At 38.1% G+C, this 20,411-nt stretch overlaps 1 protein-coding gene across 1 annotated transcript in view; it reads right to left on the bottom strand.

Moving 5' to 3' along the window:
* CCDC152 (coiled-coil domain containing 152) overlaps positions 1-20,411 on the bottom strand; it is a 40,597-nt gene that overhangs the window by 1,856 nt on the left and 18,330 nt on the right. Inside the window, exons 5-7 of the mRNA XM_014734889.3 lie at positions 15,301-15,365; positions 12,181-12,283; positions 1,046-1,173 (exon numbers count right to left, since the gene is read on the bottom strand). Of these exons, the coding sequence (XP_014590375.1) occupies positions 1,046-1,173; positions 12,181-12,283; positions 15,301-15,365 (296 nt within the window). The remainder of the gene's footprint in view (positions 1-1,045; positions 1,174-12,180; positions 12,284-15,300; positions 15,366-20,411) is intronic.

Here is a 20,411-nt window from a genome sequence, read left to right on the forward strand (position 1 = left end):
AGACTTGGGCTAGACCAGTGACAGGGCCTGGATGGCAAACAAAATGCTGATTCCCAGTCAATGGATTAGAAGTTGATGGTAGACCTTGAAACATGACCTACTGCATCTCAGTTAGCCATCTAGCCCCATCCGTGGTTTGTGGGTCCACTTGACCAGAAGGCAGTAGCAGCAGCAAAGAGCCTCTACAGTCAACATCAGTCCTCTTTTGCTCAATGATTATACAGTCTTCAACACGGTACCTCATCAAGCACCCCGGGGATACCAAACTTTCAGGAACATGAATAAATTCTTAACTAAGCCAGTGAATTCTGAAAATAAGAAGGTTAAGTGGGAGTCAGGCTGGGGAAAAGCAATGAAAGAATGATGGAAAGGGAGATTGGTAGAATGTAGAAAAAAAAATTTTAAGGGACAAATATATTGTCAAAATATCAATATCTTTGCAATTCTGACATCTGGCTAAACAACCTGCTGAAAAGACTTTCAAGCTAAGAACTGGAACCTTAGCCCTATTTGAAGTCCCTTCAATTTTTTTTTAAAAATCTAGTTTGTCTGCTTCTATGATATGTATTTTTGCACACATTTATTAGGGAGAAATTTGTCTCTTTTTATCCTAAATAAAGCAAAATGAATTTCTGGTTTGTTCTTCAGGGTTCCACAATTTCTGCTGAGAACACAGTAATGTTAAGGATTAGGAACGCTCTCCCCACTGCTGGAATGGTAGTCCTATGCTTGCACAGACCCAGCTGTAAAATGCAGGTAATCCTTGAGTTATCTGTCCCTGCTCTGAGGAAACAATACCCTCTCTGGAAACCAGGGTCTTGTGAATGACTGAAGAGTCCCACCTTCAGGCCAAGTGCTGAAAGGCAGTGTAGCTAAGAGTCATCGGAGTTTGAGCACTGCTTGTGATGGAGAATGTGCACGTGTGAAGCCCTCTTACAGGATTGTTTCTACTCCTAAAATTTATCTTACTGTGATGAAAAATAAGCAAAGTATGGTCTAGATTAAGGGATGCATCCTCAAATTCAGCAGAGCCTTAAACATTTACCTCTAGCTGTAGTCTGATTATTTCATTTTGTTTTTCCTTTTCTTGAGTTCTTAACTTTGCATTTAACTCTGAAATTTCCACCTCCTTTTTCTCTATCAGTTCTTTAGTTTTTTCTTCACTTAGTTTAACTGAATAAAACAAAAATAAATAAAGTTAATTTACCTTAACATTTCAAAAATCTAAGCTTTTCTTTCTTTATTTTTTTTTTAAAGATTTTATTTTATTTTATTTCCTTTTTCTCCCAAAGCCCCCCGGTACATAGTTGTATATTCTAGTTGTAGGTCCTTCCAGTTGTGGCATGTGGGACGCTGCCCCAGCATGGTCTAACAAGCGATGCCATGTCTGTGCCCAGGACCCGAACCGGCGAAACCCTGGGCCGATGAAGCAGAGCACACGAACCTAACCACTTGGCCATGGGGCCGGCCCCCTATTTAGTATTTTAAACGATCCACAAGAAAGTAAATTTTATTAGTAAAAACATATATTTTAGAAACTGCTTATGCGCAGCATGGCTTTTATATATTTTTGAGAAGCCCCTGCAAAATGCTTGAAATACAAAGGTTATTCATTGAATGTTTTGGAATGAGTAAACTAACTTGTACTCTTAAACATCAACGCCTAGAGAATAAATAGGAGATTTAGTGGTTAAAGAGGGACACAAAGCCTGGGTTCCTAGATATAGAGGGTCCAAATTACTGGATGATTCCAGAACTACATCAAGCTACATTAGGGAGAAGGGAAAGAGTCAGTTCACATGCTCCACAAATAAGGAAATTCCATCCACGACTAATCCACTACTTTCGTAGTTTCAGGCCTCATTCTTCCTCAGTTGGACTTTGTGTCTAGGCTCTCCAGCACCAGTCTCTATCCCCTACACACTCTTGCCAGGTTATTCTTCCTAAGTCATACTTCTACGTATGGGCATCACTTTCTCAAAAACCTTCAATTCCCATTTCCTTAGCCTGATAATTCAAGAAGTCAAAGAATCCATCCCTCGCCTCGGTTTTTGGCCTTTCTCTTGCTGAACCTTTCTGTGTAGTGCAAAGAAAAGGTAGGAAATGGACTATTATTCCCTAGCATGTCCCATGTCTCCCCCTCTTTATGTCTTGGCTTTTATTTTCTTTCTGCCTAGAGGCTCTTCTTTCCATCTTCATCAATCAACCTTACTCATATTCAGGATTCAAGATCAGGCCTAATACTAAGGTCCCATCTTAGTCTGCGATGAGGCAAAGTCCAGAAGAATACATTTAGCTATCCAAAGCCTTAGAGAAACTGACTTCCATCTGGTCTTAGTCCATACTATTATGTGCCTGGAGGCAGCACTGTTGAAGATATGAAGAAGAAATAAAGCACTGAAATGGGTCGAATTTCAGATACTATATTAGAGGATAGCTGTGTGATTTTCTTCATCATAATTATTCTGAAAGGTTTTGTTACCAAGATTATGTTGGCCTTATGAAATAAACTGGAAAATGTTTCCTCTCTTTTATTGCTAAGCCTCTGAAAGAGTTTGTGTAAGACTGGCATTATTTTTCCTGAAATGTTTGGTATAATTTCACCAGGAAAGTCTTTTCAGCCTGGAGTGTTCTTTGTGGGAAAATTGTTTATTATACATATACTTTCTTTAATAGACATAGAACAATTCAGATTTTCTATTTCTTCTTGTGCCTGTGTGGGTTTTTTTCCCTCAAAGAGGTCTAATTCATCAAAAATCAAACTTAATGGCATAAAAACATTTACTTATGCTATTCATTATGGGGTTCATTCTCTGTTTAAAGTTTGAAGTGATTTCCTCTTTCTTACTTCTAATATTGGTTATTTGTACTTTCTCCATTTTTCTCGATCAGTCTTGATGAGAGTTAATTTTACTAGCCTTTTCAAAATTTTTTGGATCTGATTCTTTTTATTATGTGCATGTTCATAATTTCATTAATATCTGACTTTCTTCTTTCTAATTTCTTTGGGCTTAGTTTGATGTTTTTCCCTTAACTTCTTGATATAGATTATTTAAATAATTGATTTTTAACATTTTCCAATACTTGTATTTAAGGCTATAGATTTACCCATAAACACAGCTTTATGTGTGTCCCGCAAGTTTTGATATGTAATGTTTTCTATGTAATTCAGTTCAAAATATTTTCTAACTTCCTTTGGAATTTCTACTTTGATCCACAGGTTATTTTGAAATAATTTCCAAATACATAGGGATTTTCTAATTACCTGTATTTTACCAAGTTTGTCTTAATTGCAATGTGGCCAAAAATCTGTTCTGTATGACTTCAGACCTTTGAAATACGTTGAGATTTCCTTTTTGTTGCAAGATATAGTCAATTTTCTTAAATGATCCATGCACCCTTGAAAATAATGTGCATTCTGCATTCATTTCCTAGGTATAGCGGTTTATTTACATGAATTAGTACCCATTTTTAATTTTGTTGTATCAATATTATTACTAATTTTGTGTGTTTGTGTGTACTTTTTCTAGCACTATGTGTGTTAAATTTTCTATGATTGTAGATTTGTCTATTTCTCCTACTAGTTCTGCCAATTTTTGTTTCATATATTTAAAGCCCTGTTATCTGGTTCATATAAACTTAGAATTGTTGTTATATCTACTCGGTGGGTTGAACATATTATCAATATTGAAATATCCATCTTTAACATTGCTTCTTACATTAAAGTATATTGTGTTCAATATTAGCATAGTTATGTCAACTTTGTGTTGGTTACCACTTGCATGATATATCCTTTTCCATCTTTTACTTTAAATCTTTCTATATCTTTATATTTCAACTATGTCTTTTGAAAGCAATATATTATCATATTTTAATTTTTATCCATTTTGACAATCTTTGTCTTTTAATTGGAACATTTAGTCAAGTTACATTTAATGTATTTACTAATATATTTGGGTTTAAATCTATCAGCTTATTATTTGTTTATTTTTACATTCTATGTACCTTTCCCTGTTTTCTTGCCTTTATTTGGACCACATAACTGTTTTTATTCCCTTTTTCCCTCCTCTACTAGCTTGATAATCATTAGGTTAACATATATTCCTCTATTCTTCCTTTAGAAATTACTCTAGTGATTACAACATGCATACTTGACTTATTAGAATCTAATAAAACTAGTACTTTTATCACTTTACAGACATTATAAAAATCTTACAACATGAACTCCATTTATTCTTCCTCCTATCTTTGGTGGGTTTGTCTTATGTCAACTTAGTTATATTAAAACTATATTTCTCAGAATTCATTTCCTTGTATGGTTCTGGGTTAGAGATGGCCACGTGAGAAATTTGCAGAAGATTTGAGAAGTGGAAGTAAAGCAGCAACTAATTTGCTCTAAAGGTCAGCGTAAGATGCTAGGCAATTTTGCAGCTCACACATATTGTTGCTAGTCTTCTGGCTCACCAAACCAGCAGCTATTATTTTCTGAAGGTTAGTCTAGAGCACCAAGCAGTGTTGCAGTTAAGTTGTCACTGATCACTGAATCACCTTATTGATAAGGAGAAGCATTTAGTACAACAGCTTTGTTAGTTCCCACCAGATTCCCTCTTTTAGATTCTATGAATCCTAGACCAGGTCTCCTTGTAGCTTGGATATTTTCTTCTGCTTTATCTTCCAGATTATTAATTATATCTTTAGTTGAATCTAATTGGCTATTAAAGGAATATACTGAAATTTTATTTTCAGTCATTGTGTTTTTAGCATTCACATTTCCATATATTTCCTTTTTTTAAATTGAGGTAAAATTGGTATATAACATTATGTGAGTTTCAGGTGTATAACATTATAGTTTGACATCTGTATACACTACAAAGTGATCACCACCAAAAGTCTAGTTACTATCCATCACCATACAACTGATCCCCCTATCCTGCCTCTCCTCTGGTAACCATTAATCCATTCTCTGTAGCTATGAGTGTTTTTGTTGTGCTTTGTTCATTTGTTTTGTTTTCTTAGATTCCACATACAAGTGAAATCATGATATTTGTATTTCTCCAACTGACTTATTTCACTTAGCATAATGCCCCCAAAGTTCCTCCACTTTGTCACAAATGGCAAGATTTCATCCTTTTTGATGGTTGAGTAGTATAACTCTACAAAAGTAATATTTTGTATTGAGGTAATTAGGAGTTCTTCTATCTTCATGTACTTGCATGTCCAGTTCCTTCTCCGGGTTTGAGAAATTCTCAGCTATTATTTCTTTAAGTAAGCTCTCTGTTCTTTCTCCCTCCCTTCTCCCTCTGGGATACCTATAATCCATATGTAACTTTTCATAATTGTCAGATATTTCTCCAAGAACTTCATTTTTTCAAAAATCTTAGTTCTCGCTCCCCCTTCACCTGGATCATTTCTAGGTTTCTATCTTCAAGCTCACTGATTTTCTCCTCCATACAGTCTGCTCTATTTTTATGCTTTCTATATTATTTTTTATCTCATTAATTGTATTCTTCATATTCAGAATTTCTTTTGTTTATTTTTAGACCTTCAATCTCTTTGGTGAAGTATTCCTGCTGTTCATTAATTTTACTCCTGAGCTCACTGAACTGTCTTTCTGAGTTTTCTTGTAACTCGTTGAGTTTCTTTATGACAGCTATTTTGAATGTCAGTCAGGTGGTAATCTTCTGTGACTTCAAGTTTGGTTTCTGGAGAGCTGTCATTCTCCTTCTGTTCTGCTGTGTTCCTGTAGCTCTTGTTACTGTAGTCCTCTTCACGGTGTTTGAAGAATTGATCCTCTGCCAATGCATTTGTGATAGTAATCACCTTTCTTATTTGAGCACTGCTTTGTTTACTTTGGTTCTGAGCTGCTTATGAGAGCCTGCACTTTCCACCCTCCATTGTCTCTGCTAGGGGCATAATCAGTGCCTTCCTTGTTGTGCTTGTGTCTCTGAGGTTGCTGATGCCTTGCTGCTTTCGATGTCACTGCAGTCTGAGGTATTGCCACCAGAGTTACCAACCTGTGAGAACTGCTCCTTCTGGGGTCTCCTGGGTCTTGTGCTCTCCCGCTTGCTCTCTGTGGGCTCTTGATGGGTTCAGGTGCTGCTGCCTTGTGCACCACTTGTGCTGCTGCTCTTGGGTTATCTGGTGGCACTGGCAGCACCACTGTCAGAGGTGCTGGGTTCACAGGTGTCACTGTTGCTGTTTGGGGCCTGGGTTCTTGTATGTTGCCCCTGCTGCTGTTAGAGTCTGTGCCAGTGGTGCTGTCAATGAAGAGGTGGGTCTCAGGTTCTTCTGTGGTTCCTGAAGTCTCAGGTTGCAGGTGCCACTTGCTACTGCTAGGGGAGGAGTAAGGGCTAAGCCACAGGTGTTGTTGCTGGCCCTGCAGTCTCTGGTCATTGGCACCTGCTGGAGTGCTTTTTGAGACCCAAGGTCATGGCACCCTGCTCCTGCTGGTGAAACCTGTGTTTTGGTTGCTGTCTCCAGCACTGGAGATACCAGCACCACTGCCAGAAGAGGGAGTGGGGGCTGGGTCACTGGCACCACTCTGTGTCCTGAAGCCTCAGGACATGTATGCCATACACCACTACTGAGGTGGGGCAGGGTCCAGAGCTTCTGGTCACCAGCACTGGCATGTGCTGGTAGCCTGCTCTAAAACTTCAGATCAGGACACCTCATCCCTGCTGGGAAAATTTATGCCTTGGATGTAGTCCCCACTGCTGGAAAGACCAGCACTACTGCTGGGGAAGGGGGAGGGGGCCAGCTCCCTTGCTTCACTCTGTGGCCTGAAGCCCCAGCACCTGTGTGTTACCCACCACTGCTGGGAGGGGCAGGGGCTACAGCCTCTGGTTGCCAGCACTGGTGTGCATGCTGGTGGCCTGCTATAACATCTCAGATCAGAGCACTTTGCCCCTTCTGGGGAAATTTACATCTTGGAGGTAGTCCCAACTGCTAGAAAGACTGTGCCACTGCCAGGAGAGGTGGAGGCCAGGTCACCAGCTCTGCTGTGTCCTGGAACCTCAGGATGTGTGCACCACCCACTACTGCAGGGTGGGCAGGGACCAAGCCATGGGTGCTGTATTTGCCCCTGCAGCCTGTGGTTGCTGGCATGTGCACCAGTGTGAGGATCCACATTTTGGATTACTGCCATGAGGGGCAAGGATGGGAGCTGCTCCCTAGTTCCATGGCCTCCCAGAAGTCCAGTCTACCCACCTACAGATGTATAGATGCATGGATACTCAGGCATTCTGGTGTGCTATGCAGGGAGTCCTCTGTTGGTCACTGGTTGTCTGACTTGTAACTTAGAGGGAAGAGACAGAGGTAAGGACTCACTTTGCCATGATGCTGATATCACTCTTCCATGACGTTGAACATCTTTTCATATGAATACATTCATTCATTATGGTTTTCAGTTCCCTGTTGAAATTCCCCATCAAGTCCTATAATTCCTTGATTATATTAGTCAAAGTTATTTTAAATTCCATATTTGATAATGCCATTATTTGGAACATAGTTGGAACCATATTTATTCCCTTTTAAAATTTTTATAATTGACCTTGTTTTGCTTGTTTTATTTTTAAAGTTATGTTTACTGAGGTATAATTTATATACATCAAAATCTCATTTGGGGCTGGCCCCGTGGCCGAGTGGTTAAGTTCGCGCGCTCCGCTGCAGGCGGCCCAGTGTTTCGTTGGTTCGAATCCTGGGCGCGGACATGGCACTGCTCATCAGACCACGCTGAGGCAGCGTCCCACATACCACAACTAGAAGGACCCACAACGAAGAATATACAACTATGTACTGGGGGGCTTTGGGGAGAAAAAGGAAAAAATAAAATCTTTAAAAAACAATATCTCATTTGAAGTGTAGAGTTCAGTGAGTTTTGACAAACATATACAATTATCTAACCACCACCATAAACAAGAAATAGAATTTTTTCATCACCTCAAAAAGAGCCCCTGGGCCCCTTTGCAGTCAGTCCCTCCTCCACGCCCCTGGAAACACTGATCTGATTTTGTCACTACAAATTTCCCTTTTCCAAAATGGCATATAAATAGTCTCAAACAGTATGTGACCTTTTGGATCTGGCTTCTTTCATTTAGCATGGTGCTTTTGAAATGATCACGTTGTTTTATATACCAGTAGTTTGTTCCTTTTTATTGCTGAGTAATTTTCCATTGTTTGGATATACCATAATTTATTTATCCATTCACTAGTTAATGGATTTGCTTGATTCCAGTTTGGAAGCATTATGAATAAAGTTTCAATGAACATTCACATGCAGTTCTTTGTGTGGATGTATATTTTCTTTTCTCTTGGGTAAATACCTAGGAGTGGGATTGCTAGGTCATATGGTATGTGTTATGAAGTGGCCATGAAAATGAACCTCTCAGACCTCTGACTGCAGGGAGCCTAACTGATCACTTGCCCCAGCTGCTGCACAAAGAAATCCAATTACTGCATTTGAACTGAGGCCATGCTTCCACGGGCTGCAACCCATGGAATGTGGTTGCAGGGATACTGAGGGGGGCATTCCTGGGACACGTGGAACTCTTCACAGATGAATTTGGATCAAGAACTTCCCATTGGTTTGGCCTAAACTTTCTTAGAACTGTGTTGCAATTTAAGACTCTTCACCTAGCCCTCACCCCTTCACAGGTGTTAGACCGCATGTAAACTGACAGCTAACCCAGCTTTCTCTGGCTCCCTCACCATTCCCCTCAAAAGCATTTTGCCCAACAGATCTGTTGATTGTCTAATCCCATCCTGGTGTCTCCTGTTTGGAGGTCCTGAACTAGCACAAGAAAATAAGTACGACGGGGTTCTGAGACTGGCTCACTTACCACTTTGTGAGAAATGAACAAGCCATCCTTAGTGGTACATGGAGTACCGGTAGTTTCTAGTACAGTCATGTGTATCTTAATGACAGGGATACCTTCTGAGAAATGTATCATTAGGTGATTTCGTCATTGTGTGAACATCATAGAGTGTACTTACACAAACCTAGATGGGATAGCCTACTCTACACCCAGGCTATACAATACTAATTTTATAGGACTACTATGATATATGTGATCCATTGTCGACTGAAACGTTATGTGGCACATGACTGTATACAATGGGGGTCTGATTGCTAAAGATTTTACCAGAAGCAAGCTGAGGGAAATGTCCTGGTGGAGGGGAATGTCTTGCAGGTGTGATAATTTAGGCACTTGAAAGATGGAGGGAAATAATGCCCAGAAAGACAGTAGAGTTGGCTAGTTACTACCAAATTAAACTGACATCCCACTGAGGGATAATGAGAAACTGAGGGCTGTTAACAAGAAGCCAAAATTTAAAGAATAAATGTGAGAGCTAGAGTGACTCTTTGGTAGTTTACAAACAGGCTCTCACCAACTCTGGTGGAAGAACAGACACAGCTGAGCAACAGAAAATCTAATCATTAAAGTTGCAGAACTAAGAGATGTTTAAATGCTCAGTCCAAACAGGTCTGCTATGCTAAAATCAGGGCCTGGTTGGAAATACCTAAGATCCTGAAAAATAGGATAGGAACATCTGAATGGATGCCTCTGAGGATGCTGACTTTGATGACTTCCCTAAATGCTTAGAATTTGCAGAGGTGACCTACTCTTTCCTAGTAAGAACTAACACTTCCCCCATGAGCAAAGATGCTGCAGAGGTTCCTCTACCTCTCCTTTTCACTGCTAGGCCAATAACTAGGGTTAAAGTCAAGTATGACCTGGCTTGGGGAGTGCTGGGGCTGATAAGGGAGGAAAGTGATTATACCCTAAGGAGCTGCAAGAATTAGCTAGGCTGTGTTGGAAAGAGCCACATGAGTATCCTTGAGAATAGACTTTGAGGGTGCTGGATAAAAGAATATAGAAAGTAAGACTCGGTAAGAAATAATTCATTGACTTGAAGCTACTCTTTAGGGACAGGGGACATAAGACCTCAGCAAGAACCTAGGAGATAGGACAAACTCTCTGTCAGAGTGGCCTTAGAGATCTAGAGAAAGCAATGACCAAAGTAAAGTGGAAAGTAAAGTGGAAATACCCAAGCTGCCCTGGCAGATAGAAGAGAAAGGCATAAGGGGGCTGTGGAAAGTTTGTGTGCTTGAGTGGATATATTATGTGAGGCAAAAAAACCCACCAAAGGATTATGTCCTTCAGGAGGGCCCAAAAGACACACTATTAACCATGGCCACCAGGAATGTGCTGGTGAGAGGCAAATTAGCATCACCAAAAGGTTCAATTGTCACTCTCCTTGCAAGCTAGAGCTGACAGTAGAGGAGGTAGTTATGTAGCTAGGCTTATTAATATCCATGGGGATGGTTCCCCACTCCCATCAAGACATAGAGGCCAGATGATGGTGCTTAAATGCCAAAAGCCAGGAGGCCACAATTATCATAATGACCAGGAAAGTCAGAGAGTAGCCAAAGGGGCTTGATCTTCAGAGAGTTGTAAATATAGTTAATAGATGAGCACCCAATGCTGCTTAACATCTACTACAAAAAAAATTAAGAATTGAGGAGCAGGAGGCTAAGGGTACACACCCCAATTAAAAAATCATTATTCTTCACTCACTTCACAAACCTGAACCACATTTCAGATCTAGAACCTGTTGGCTGAAGATACATGATTAGGTCCCTAGGAGGAAGTACACTTCAACAATCCTTCTTCTAGGTTTCTCCTGAGGAAGAAAGGTCCACAGGAACCATGGAGGAGCTGCTACCTACTACCTGAACTCATGTGGAGAAGTAGATGTGTGTAGTACAATGAGTGGACTGTTATGGTCATGAAAATGCACCTTTCAGATCTCCACCTTCAGGGAGCATAACTGACCTGCTGTCTTCATGACCATGGTTATGCTGAGACCATGATTTCCAAGAAGGTGCTCCCAGCCAATGACTGAACTTGGTAGGAATACTAAGGCAGACTTGTTTCTGAGAGTTGCAGAACTCAATTGATGGGCAACTTTACTGAAACTTTCTTATAAATGTGTCACGGTCTAAGACTTCTCCTACCCAATATTCCTTCCTTTCTTCTCTTCTTCACAGAGGTTAGATCTGTATTGTAAACTGACACCTCCCCAGTTTCCTCCCCATCTACCTTCACAAATTTTTTCCCCAACAAACCTCTTGAATGTCTAATCCTGACTTGGTATCTGCTTCTCAGGGACCCAAACAGATTGCAAAACTCTTTTCTAAAGTGGCTGTATAATTTCACAGTCCCACAAGTAATGTATGAGTGTTCTAATTTCTCCACATCCTCACCAACACTTGGTATTGATAGTTTTTAAGATTTTAGCAGTTCTTAAAGGTGCAAAGTGGTATCTCATTGTGATTTTGATTTGAATTTCTTTACTAATCAATTATGTTGAACATTTTTCATGTGCTTATTTCCTATCTGTATATCTCTGGGGAAGTGTCTGTTCAAAAATTTTGCCCATTTCTTTGTTGGGTTGTTTGACTTATTATTGAGTTGTAAGAGTTCTCTGTACATTTTCGATATAAGTCCTTTATCAGCTATGCATTTGCAAGTATTATCTCTCAGTCTGTGGCCTGTCTTTTAATCATCTTAACAGAGTTGAAGGACAGAAGTTAATAAAAGTTCAATTTAGAATTTTTTCCTTTATTGTTTGTGTTTTTTGTTTTTTTCTAAGAAGTTGTGGCTAACTGAATGTCACAAAGATTATCTTCTATGCTTTCTTCTAGCAGTTTTACAGATGTAGGTTTACATTCAGACCTATCATCCATTTCAAGTTAATTTCTGCATATAGTGTACAGAAATATGGGTTCATTAAGAAAAGTTAACACCTTTATGAAACCAGTTAACCCTCACCCTAAGTTCATGAGACATGCTTTACTGAAGGGAGAAAGTTTCATTGGTGAAATTATATTCAATATACTGAGTATGTAAATATCAAAGTTATTAATTATATATTTTATATTAATTTTATAAGGACACTATTTAATATTAAGTAATATTAATTGAAAACACCATGAATCTAATTTAGAAATGTTGTAATTTATATTACATAAATATATAGGAAGGGAAAAACCTAAATTAAAAGGCGTCAAGGCAATGCTCATTCAAGAATACTGGCAATTACTGAAAAAATTTTATACATGCATTTAAATTGTTTTATGATGTCTTAGAATTGAGTAAATTAAAAATAAAAACCTACCTTTTTTCTGCATATCCTGATAAAGTTTCCTTATTTCTATCTTATGTCCCTCCTCTTTGATTTTCATTTCACTCATAAGTTTGGCAACATTATTCTTATATTCCTAAAGATTAAAATATATGTTCACTCTTCAATTTAAATATGTGTAAACAACTTTTGATCACTTACAAAGTTAAAATTCTCAAAGTTTATATTAATTTTTGATATGTAATTATATCTAGAGGGGAAAGATATTGTCCATTGTTTGAATAATCAGGTTTGAGAACAACCAATTTCTGGTCCAAGGAGATAGAGACCATCTAGAGGCAATGTCTTTATATCTTTGCTTCTTGACTACTCCTCACCAGTTTTGGTATATCACAGATGCTCAAAATATTTTGTTTAATTGTATGAATAAATGCCATGACAGAATTAAAATATGTCCAAAAAAAGCCAAAGTTCTATTTTAGAACCAACTTTAGGCACTGTTCGATAGCCAGCAGGCTTATCCCAACGTAAGATGAATCCCTTTGAATGTGGGCTAAGCTTTTATTTCTGAAAATAATATAAACATCCCTAATTCCAGAAGGAGGTTAAGCACTACCCATGGTAAGGGTTAGCTTTATGGGAAAGAGGCTAAAGAAAGATGGATTTGGGATTTGAGATGTGCTTGAAAGCCGCCTGAGATTAGTTTCTTGGAAACATAGAAATGATTTATTATGCTAATACGGAGATGGACATTGAGAAACGTGCTAGAAGAGAAAGCTCCCAAAGATAAGATTTACTGTCTACCCAAAGTTATGTTCTTACATAAAGAAACCACTCACAAGCCTAAGATGTAGGCAGGAGAAAGGGAAAGCAGGAAGAATAAAAGTGAAGTAGGATAGTAACAAAGAGACAATAATGAAGGCAAGAGGTCAAGAAAAGCCTCTAAACACCATAAAAGCAGGGATTTTTGTTTTACTCACTTTTGTATTCCCAACTCCTAGTGTATATCTCTTGATATATATTTGTCGAATGAATGAGAGTGCTAATAAGAATTATTTAAATCAGAGGTTCTTAGCCTAGACCCAGTGAATGGGTCTTCAAGGGTCCACTAACTTCCTGAAATTGTATGCAAAATTATCCACATATATATGTGTGTGTGTACTTTTGAGCATTTTTTTCAGAGTGGGGAGGGGGGTCACACCTTTTAATAGATATTCAGTGGTACTGAGGAGGTAAAAAAAAAAAAAGTCAAGATCCACTGGCTTAGAAGGCTATAATTTAAAATAAAGGTACATTCCTCTAGGTTACATAAATTCAAGGGGATATTGTTTGGATTCCTATTTGTGCTACTTATCCTGCCAGGCAACTTGCAGGAATGGCCAAATCTATCCAACCACTGGCTTTAATTAAAGCCGAGCAGATGAAGAGGGGTGAATCTCATAAATTGCTAATTTCACATGCATGTATCTAGATTTCAAGATGGGCAATGACAGAGTGGCTTTCATAACCTACTCCTGACTCAACTGAGTGCACTAAGCAGTTGCTGTACTGAGAAACCACAGCAGACAAATTTATGTATCTTTTCATTTGCCATTGACTTTGCCACCTGAAGATGCTACCACTAAAGTAGAATGCTTCCATTAATTCAGTAAGACCCAGGATTTTCACTCCAGCCTCCAGGCATGAAGGCAATTCTAATGTCCGGACTGGGGCCAAGCTGTATCTCTCTATGCTCCTCTCCCCTACTTTAGCCTGTGCTAGCCCCGAGGAATCTAATCCTTTCATTTTTCTAAAGGGACAAAATCCCAACAAGTTACTCTTGGTTGCCTTCTTTTCATTTGCCTTCTGGGAATTTTAAATTCCAAGGGATAGCCTCTGGTTGTATTTTTTAAAAATAAACCTTAAAGATTCTCTGTATACAAGTTACAAAACCTCTCTCAGTCCCATAAATATGGCCAATGAGTACCTGCTGAGTTTGTTTCTAGGGAGTGGTTCTCCATGTTTTGAATGTGTCTGGAGGTTTTGTACTAGAGAATCCTCATTGGATTGGTCATCTTTAGTTTACTTTGGACAGTACCTAATTAAGAAGCTCAGAATCTTGGGTCATGGTGTTTTCTCTTTAATTTTCACCCATCTGAAAATTCCGACGGTATTTTAGACAAAGTAGTATTCTATGGCTTGACATTTTAGAAGAGAAAGGAGGCAAAAGTTTCTCTCCCTTCTTCCTGCCCCAATTGCACTCTGACTTCACCATCCATGGTTCAGTTCTAGAGGCAAGACATGGAAAGGATGAGAAAGAATAAAGGAAAGGGATAAAGGAAAGGAAAAATAAAAGATGAGATACATTCCAGAGATATTTAAATTGTCTCAAAATTGGTGATCAGAAGCTAAATTTTCTAAGAGCACAGCCAGATGCTATTCACTACTCCTGAGTATTATCCAGAAGCCCTGGTGAGGTTTTAGAATTAGCTTGTGTTTCTTCAGAGGCTTCCCAAGTGAGGAACCAGAGTGAATTTAGAGATGATCCTTCAAGTTGAGGTTCTAAGCCTGATACAGATCCAACTTGAGTTTTGGAAATCTTAGCTCTGCCAGAGTTTAACATATTGACTCTTAGGAGATGAGAAAAAAATTAGTGTAATAAACCTCCCAAAGGGCAGAGGGGTAGGAGAAAATAAAAAGTAGCAGAGGGTATTGTGGCTCTTGGGAGAGAATTAATTGATAATCCAAATAAAATACTCCCTTCATTTGGATGGCAATAAAATTGCAATGGATTACCCAAATCATAAAGATTAAAGACTCATTTACTTTATAGTAAAAAAAAAAAGTTTAAAAGTGCTAACATATGCTAGAGTAAAAATTCTATTAACATAATTAAAAAATATGTAGCAAAATACTTGCATCTGTTTTTGGTAGGAAGAAAAAATAATGCAAGTGATATATTAGTGCATTATAGTCTGCAAAAAGACTAGAGTCCTCAAAACTTGTATTTCTTTAAAAACGTTTATTTATCAAAAATTCTGGTACACACACACATATATAATTACTCTGCAAATTTAGGCTGTCTTTCTCATTGAAAACAACCACTTTTTTTTTTCTAATTTGAGAAGAATGCTCTATAGCGATTTGATTGAATATAAAGATACATGAACTCACCTGTTCATGATATTTTAACTTTTCTTTCATAAGATCAGCATTTCTTTTTAGTTGTTCATTTTCACCTGTGTAAAAATCATCAAAAAGCACCATAACATATAGCACTCTTCAATTAATATGGGAATATGTTTAACATTTCAAGTTTCCATTCGTGTATGCATTCAATGCATTCACCGTGTATGCATTCAATGCAGCATCTACTACACATCAGGCTCTGTGCATGACACTGGGAATGTTGAAACAAAAAAAATTATTGCTCTTCAAAGAACTTAGAGCCTAGTGGTGAGACAGCTGTGCAAGTAGTTTTGATATGCTATGATAATTGTTCTGTGATGGCAGGATGTCTGAAATACTGTGGGGACCTGTGGAAGAAAAGCCTATGTCAGCGTGAAGTCAGGAAAGGATTTACAGAAGTGGGACCACTTGGGCTGAGACTTAAATTATAAGGCTTACCCCATTTTGGAGAAGGGCATTCCAGATACAGAAAGCTGCACAGAAGACTTTGGGCTTGAGCGAGCATAGCACATTTGGGAAAATTACAATTCAAGTACAGTGTGGTTGGAGTGAAAACTGTGAGGAGGATGTGTTAAAAATGTTGGGGCCATATCCTAATAGGAGGTGGATATGAATGACTTTTAATTTTATTTTATAGGTTACAGAGTCATTAAAGAATTTTGAGCAGTGAAGTGAAATAATAAGTTACATGTTAAAAAGATTATCTGGCAGTGTAGAGGATGAATGGGAGAGTTTTGACCCTAGAGGAATGGATATCAGTAAAGATAGGTCAAGTAAGAAGTAAGAGTCTAAGTTAGGTCAGCAGAAGTAGAAAACAAAAGGAAAATGAAGATAACTATTTAGGGCATAGACTCACCAGGAGACTTACTGACTGATTGGACAGCAGAGGCAAAAGAGAAAGGGGAACTTTTGCCTTCTAGGTTTCTGATTTAGGTAACTGCAAAATGTTCATCAGTTTGGGAAAAATTAAGCGGGGAAGACTTTTAGGAGGGAAATGGTGAATCTAGATCTTCACTATGCTAAATTTGAAATACTTGGGATATCCAGGGGAACATTTCTGGTAGGCTGAGAAACTTTTAGCGGTAGCCAACAGAAGAATATTCTATAAAGGGGCCTGAGAAGAAGGGTCCAGAGACACAGGAGAGAGTGGTACTGAAAAAAGAGAGGTTAAAAGGGTTATAATCAATGGCAAAAAATGCAATAGAAAGATCAAGTGAAAGAATTTTGAGTCTGAAAACTATGGGAAATGGCTAATTCTTCTAAGCTGAAGATCATATGAAAGTGGGGAAATGGAGATAGTGAGCGCAGACTATTCCCTCGAAGTTTGATTGTAAAAGGAAAGAGTAAGGGCAATTGAAGAGAATAAACCCAAGGTCAAGGAAATTATGTCTTCCTGTTTGTTTAAAAGATGGGAGAGATCTGAGTTGTTTAAATGCTGAGAAGAATGGCCAACAGAAAAAGGGAAATGAAGGACAGAGAAAAGGAACAAGTGAAGATGCAACATTCCAGAAGAGAGAAGTGAAGAGAGATGAGAGTTAAACCATAGTGGAGAAACCAGCTTTAAGAAGGAAAGGAAGAAGGATTTCCTTTTTTCTATGCTAAGGAGGAAGGAAATAAGGCCATGTCCAGATATGTACATATTTGGAGGAGGTGCAGTGGGAAGAAGGGATGGCAGATAACAAGAAATGAGGTAGTTTACATCTGACAGCTTTCATTTTTTTCTGTGAAATAAAAAGTAAAGTAAGTTGAAAGAGAAAGAAACAGATTTAAAGGTGAGGGCTTGAAGAGTAAAAAATTTGAAAAGCCAGGATAAACTAAGGATACAGTTGAAACTGGGACTCATGAATTAATATGAGCCTGCATTGCATGATGTTGCACCAATAGCTTTCAGTAGCGTTAGCATTATAAGTAAAGCAGGTGTAAGATTGGATTGATCCATATTTGAGTAGTACAGTTGGTATTACAGAATGAGCAAGAGAAACAAAAGTACTGCTAAAAGAGAAGATGAGTGATATTGTAAACTAGATATCTAAGCTAGAAAGCGAGGGAGGTTTTGTCTTACAGCAACATTAGTGAGAATCATAGTTATATTTACTTAATGCCTTTTCATGTAAAACTTAAGACAAAAATGAAATGAAAAGAATTAAAATATGGTTTTGCATCTTTGATTTTCCCTACTGTTTCAGATCTACCATAATTGACAGCTTTTTATATATTATGAAAACTCTTCTTCTGACAAAAGATGGAGAAGGAGTAGTGCTTGACAATTTTCAGTACTCACTCTTGCTCACCTCTAGGTGTTTTAAGGAAAGACAGATATACTTAGATCAGGAAAGAGCTAATCCTGGTATATAGTGTGTGGTAAGGGTTTGAAACAGAGCCAAGATCTGTATCTGAACCAGACGTAAAAGGTGCTCAGAGATAAAATTAGGCCAGGAGTAGGCATGGAGCCTGGATTGTAATCGCTAACCAGTGTGAGATAGAGGCCAGGGCTTGAGTTCAGTGACTAACTGGGATCAGTGCCAAGGCTGAATGAGACCTAGACCTGGGTAACAATAATTCCAAGTTCTGTATTATTTAGAATCAGTTTGTCAATATCTACAAAATAACTTGCAGGGATTTTGATTGGGATTATATTGAATCTATAGATCAAGTTGGGAAGAACTGACGTCTTGACAATATTGAGTCTTCCAATCCATGACCATGAATATTTCTCCATTTATTTAGTTCTTCTTTGATTTACTTCATCAGAGTATTGTAGTTTCCCTCATATAAATCATGAGCACATTTAATGAGATTTATACCTAAGTGTTTCATTTTGGGGGGTGCTAAGGTAAACAGTATTGCATTTTTAATTTCAAATTCCGCTTGTTCATTGCCATTCATTCATTCCACTGTTCATTCAACTGACTTTTAACACTTTTTTAAAAAGATTTTATTTTTTTCCTTTTTTCTCCCCAAAGCCCCCTGGTACATAGTTGTATATTCTTCGTTGTGGGTCCTTCTAGTTGTGGCATGTGGGACGCTGCCTCAGCGTGGCTTGATGAGCAGTGCCATGTCTGCGCCCAGGATTCGAACCAAGGAAACACTGGGCCGCCTGCAGTGGAGCGAGAGAACTTAACCACTCGGCCACGGGGCCAGCCCCACATTCAGTTGACTTTTGTATGTTAACCTTGTATACTGCAACCTTACTATAATCGCTTTTTAGTTCCAGGAGGTATTTTTCGTCAAATCTTTTAGATTTTCTACACAGATAATCATGTCATCTGTGAACAAAGTTTTATTTTTTCCTTCCTAATCTGTATACCTTTTATTTCCTTTTCTTGTCTTATCTATCTAGGACTTTGAGTACAATGTTGAAAACGAGTGGTGAGAGAGGATATCCTTGCCTTGTTCCTGATCTTAGTGGGATGGCCTCTAGTTTCTCACCAGTAAGTCTGACGTTAGCTGTAGTTTTTTGCAGATTCTTTTTTGATCCAGTTGAGTAAGCTTCCTCTATTTCTAGTTTACTGAGGTTTTTTTTTTTTTTTTAAATCATGAATGGGTGTTGGATTTTGTCAAAAGCTTTTTCTTCATTTACTGATATGATCATGTGATTTTTCTTTTTTGGCGTGTTGGTGTGCTGGATTACATTAATTGACTTTCAAATGTTGAACCAGTCTTGCATACTTGAGATAAACATTACTTTGTTGTGGTGCATAATAAACCCACCAAAGGCATTCTTCATTTCTGTTACAGTGTTTTTGATCTCTAGAATTTCTTTTTGGTTCTTTCTTAGGATTTCCATCTCTGCTTACGTTGCCTATCTGTTCTTGCATGCTGTCTACTTTATTCACTAGAGCCCTTAGCATGTTAATCATAGTTGTTTTAAATTCCCAGTCCGATAATTCTAACATGTCTGCCATGTCAGATTTTGATGCTTACTCTGTCTCTTCAAATTGTGTTTTTTTTTGCCTTTTAGTAGGCCTTATGATATTTTCTTGATAGCTAGACATGATGTATCCTATGATCCAGAAATTCCATTCGCAAAAGAAATGAAGATATATATTCACTCAAGATTGTACATGGATGTTCCTAGCAGCTTTATTCACAGTAGTCAAGAACTGGCAATAACCCAAATGACCATTAACAGGTGAATGGATAAATGGATCATGGTATATTCATACAACGGAATAAAAGGGAATGAATTACTGATATACTCGACAACATGAATAAATCTCACAATCATTATCCTGAGGAAAAGAAGCTAGATGCAAAAGAGAACAAACAGTATAATTCCATCTATGTGAAGTTCTAGAATGGGCAAAGCTACTTTAGGGTGAGGGAAATGAGTACATGGTTACCTGTGGGGTGGGGGCAAAGATTTCCTGGGAAGGGGCTGAGAGTTCTTTCTAAGGGTATGGAAATATTCTATATATCAATAGAGGATTGGGTTATATGAGTGTCTAAAATAGTCAAAACTCAATGTACTGTACACCTAAAATCTATGCATTTCACAGTATGCAAATTGTACTTCATTTAAAGAACAGTTTCCAAAAGTTCCATCTGATTGTTAAAGCTAGTAATTACAGGACTTTATAGTTCAAGGAAAATGGGCACAATATAAATGGTCAATCATTCTGTGTTTTCTCTTTGGTGTTGAGGCTGAGAGAGCTGGTCACAAATTGGGCAGGGTGGTTTTTTGTCTGTGCATTATTAAATTATTATATGATTAGCATTATCATTAGCATAATTAGCATTAATTTATCCGGAGGGCTTTTATTCTACACTTAAATTTTCTACACTTAAATTTAAACAGGGCTGGTTTTTAATCAGTTTAAATTCAGTGTGATATAAAATGGAAATTCTCCTGCCACATCCCTTCCCCATCAGTGCCTTCAACAGTGCTGTGTTGAATTTCCTTTCATCTCTGAGTTGCCAATACCTTAATGACATTTTTGGCAAATTAAAAAACTCTGCAGTGATTTCCATTACTAAATATCCAGGTTAGTTTAAAACTCTGATTTTCTATTTCAAATTTGAAAGTTTTCATAATCCTTATCACTGGCTAGATCTGGCTTGAAGGACTCGGAAGTGGAGAAAGTTTTAGTTTTCTC

This window comes from Equus caballus, chromosome 21 (genome assembly GCF_041296265.1).
Source record: "Equus caballus isolate H_3958 breed thoroughbred chromosome 21, TB-T2T, whole genome shotgun sequence".
Taxonomy (NCBI): domain Eukaryota; kingdom Metazoa; phylum Chordata; class Mammalia; order Perissodactyla; family Equidae; genus Equus; species Equus caballus.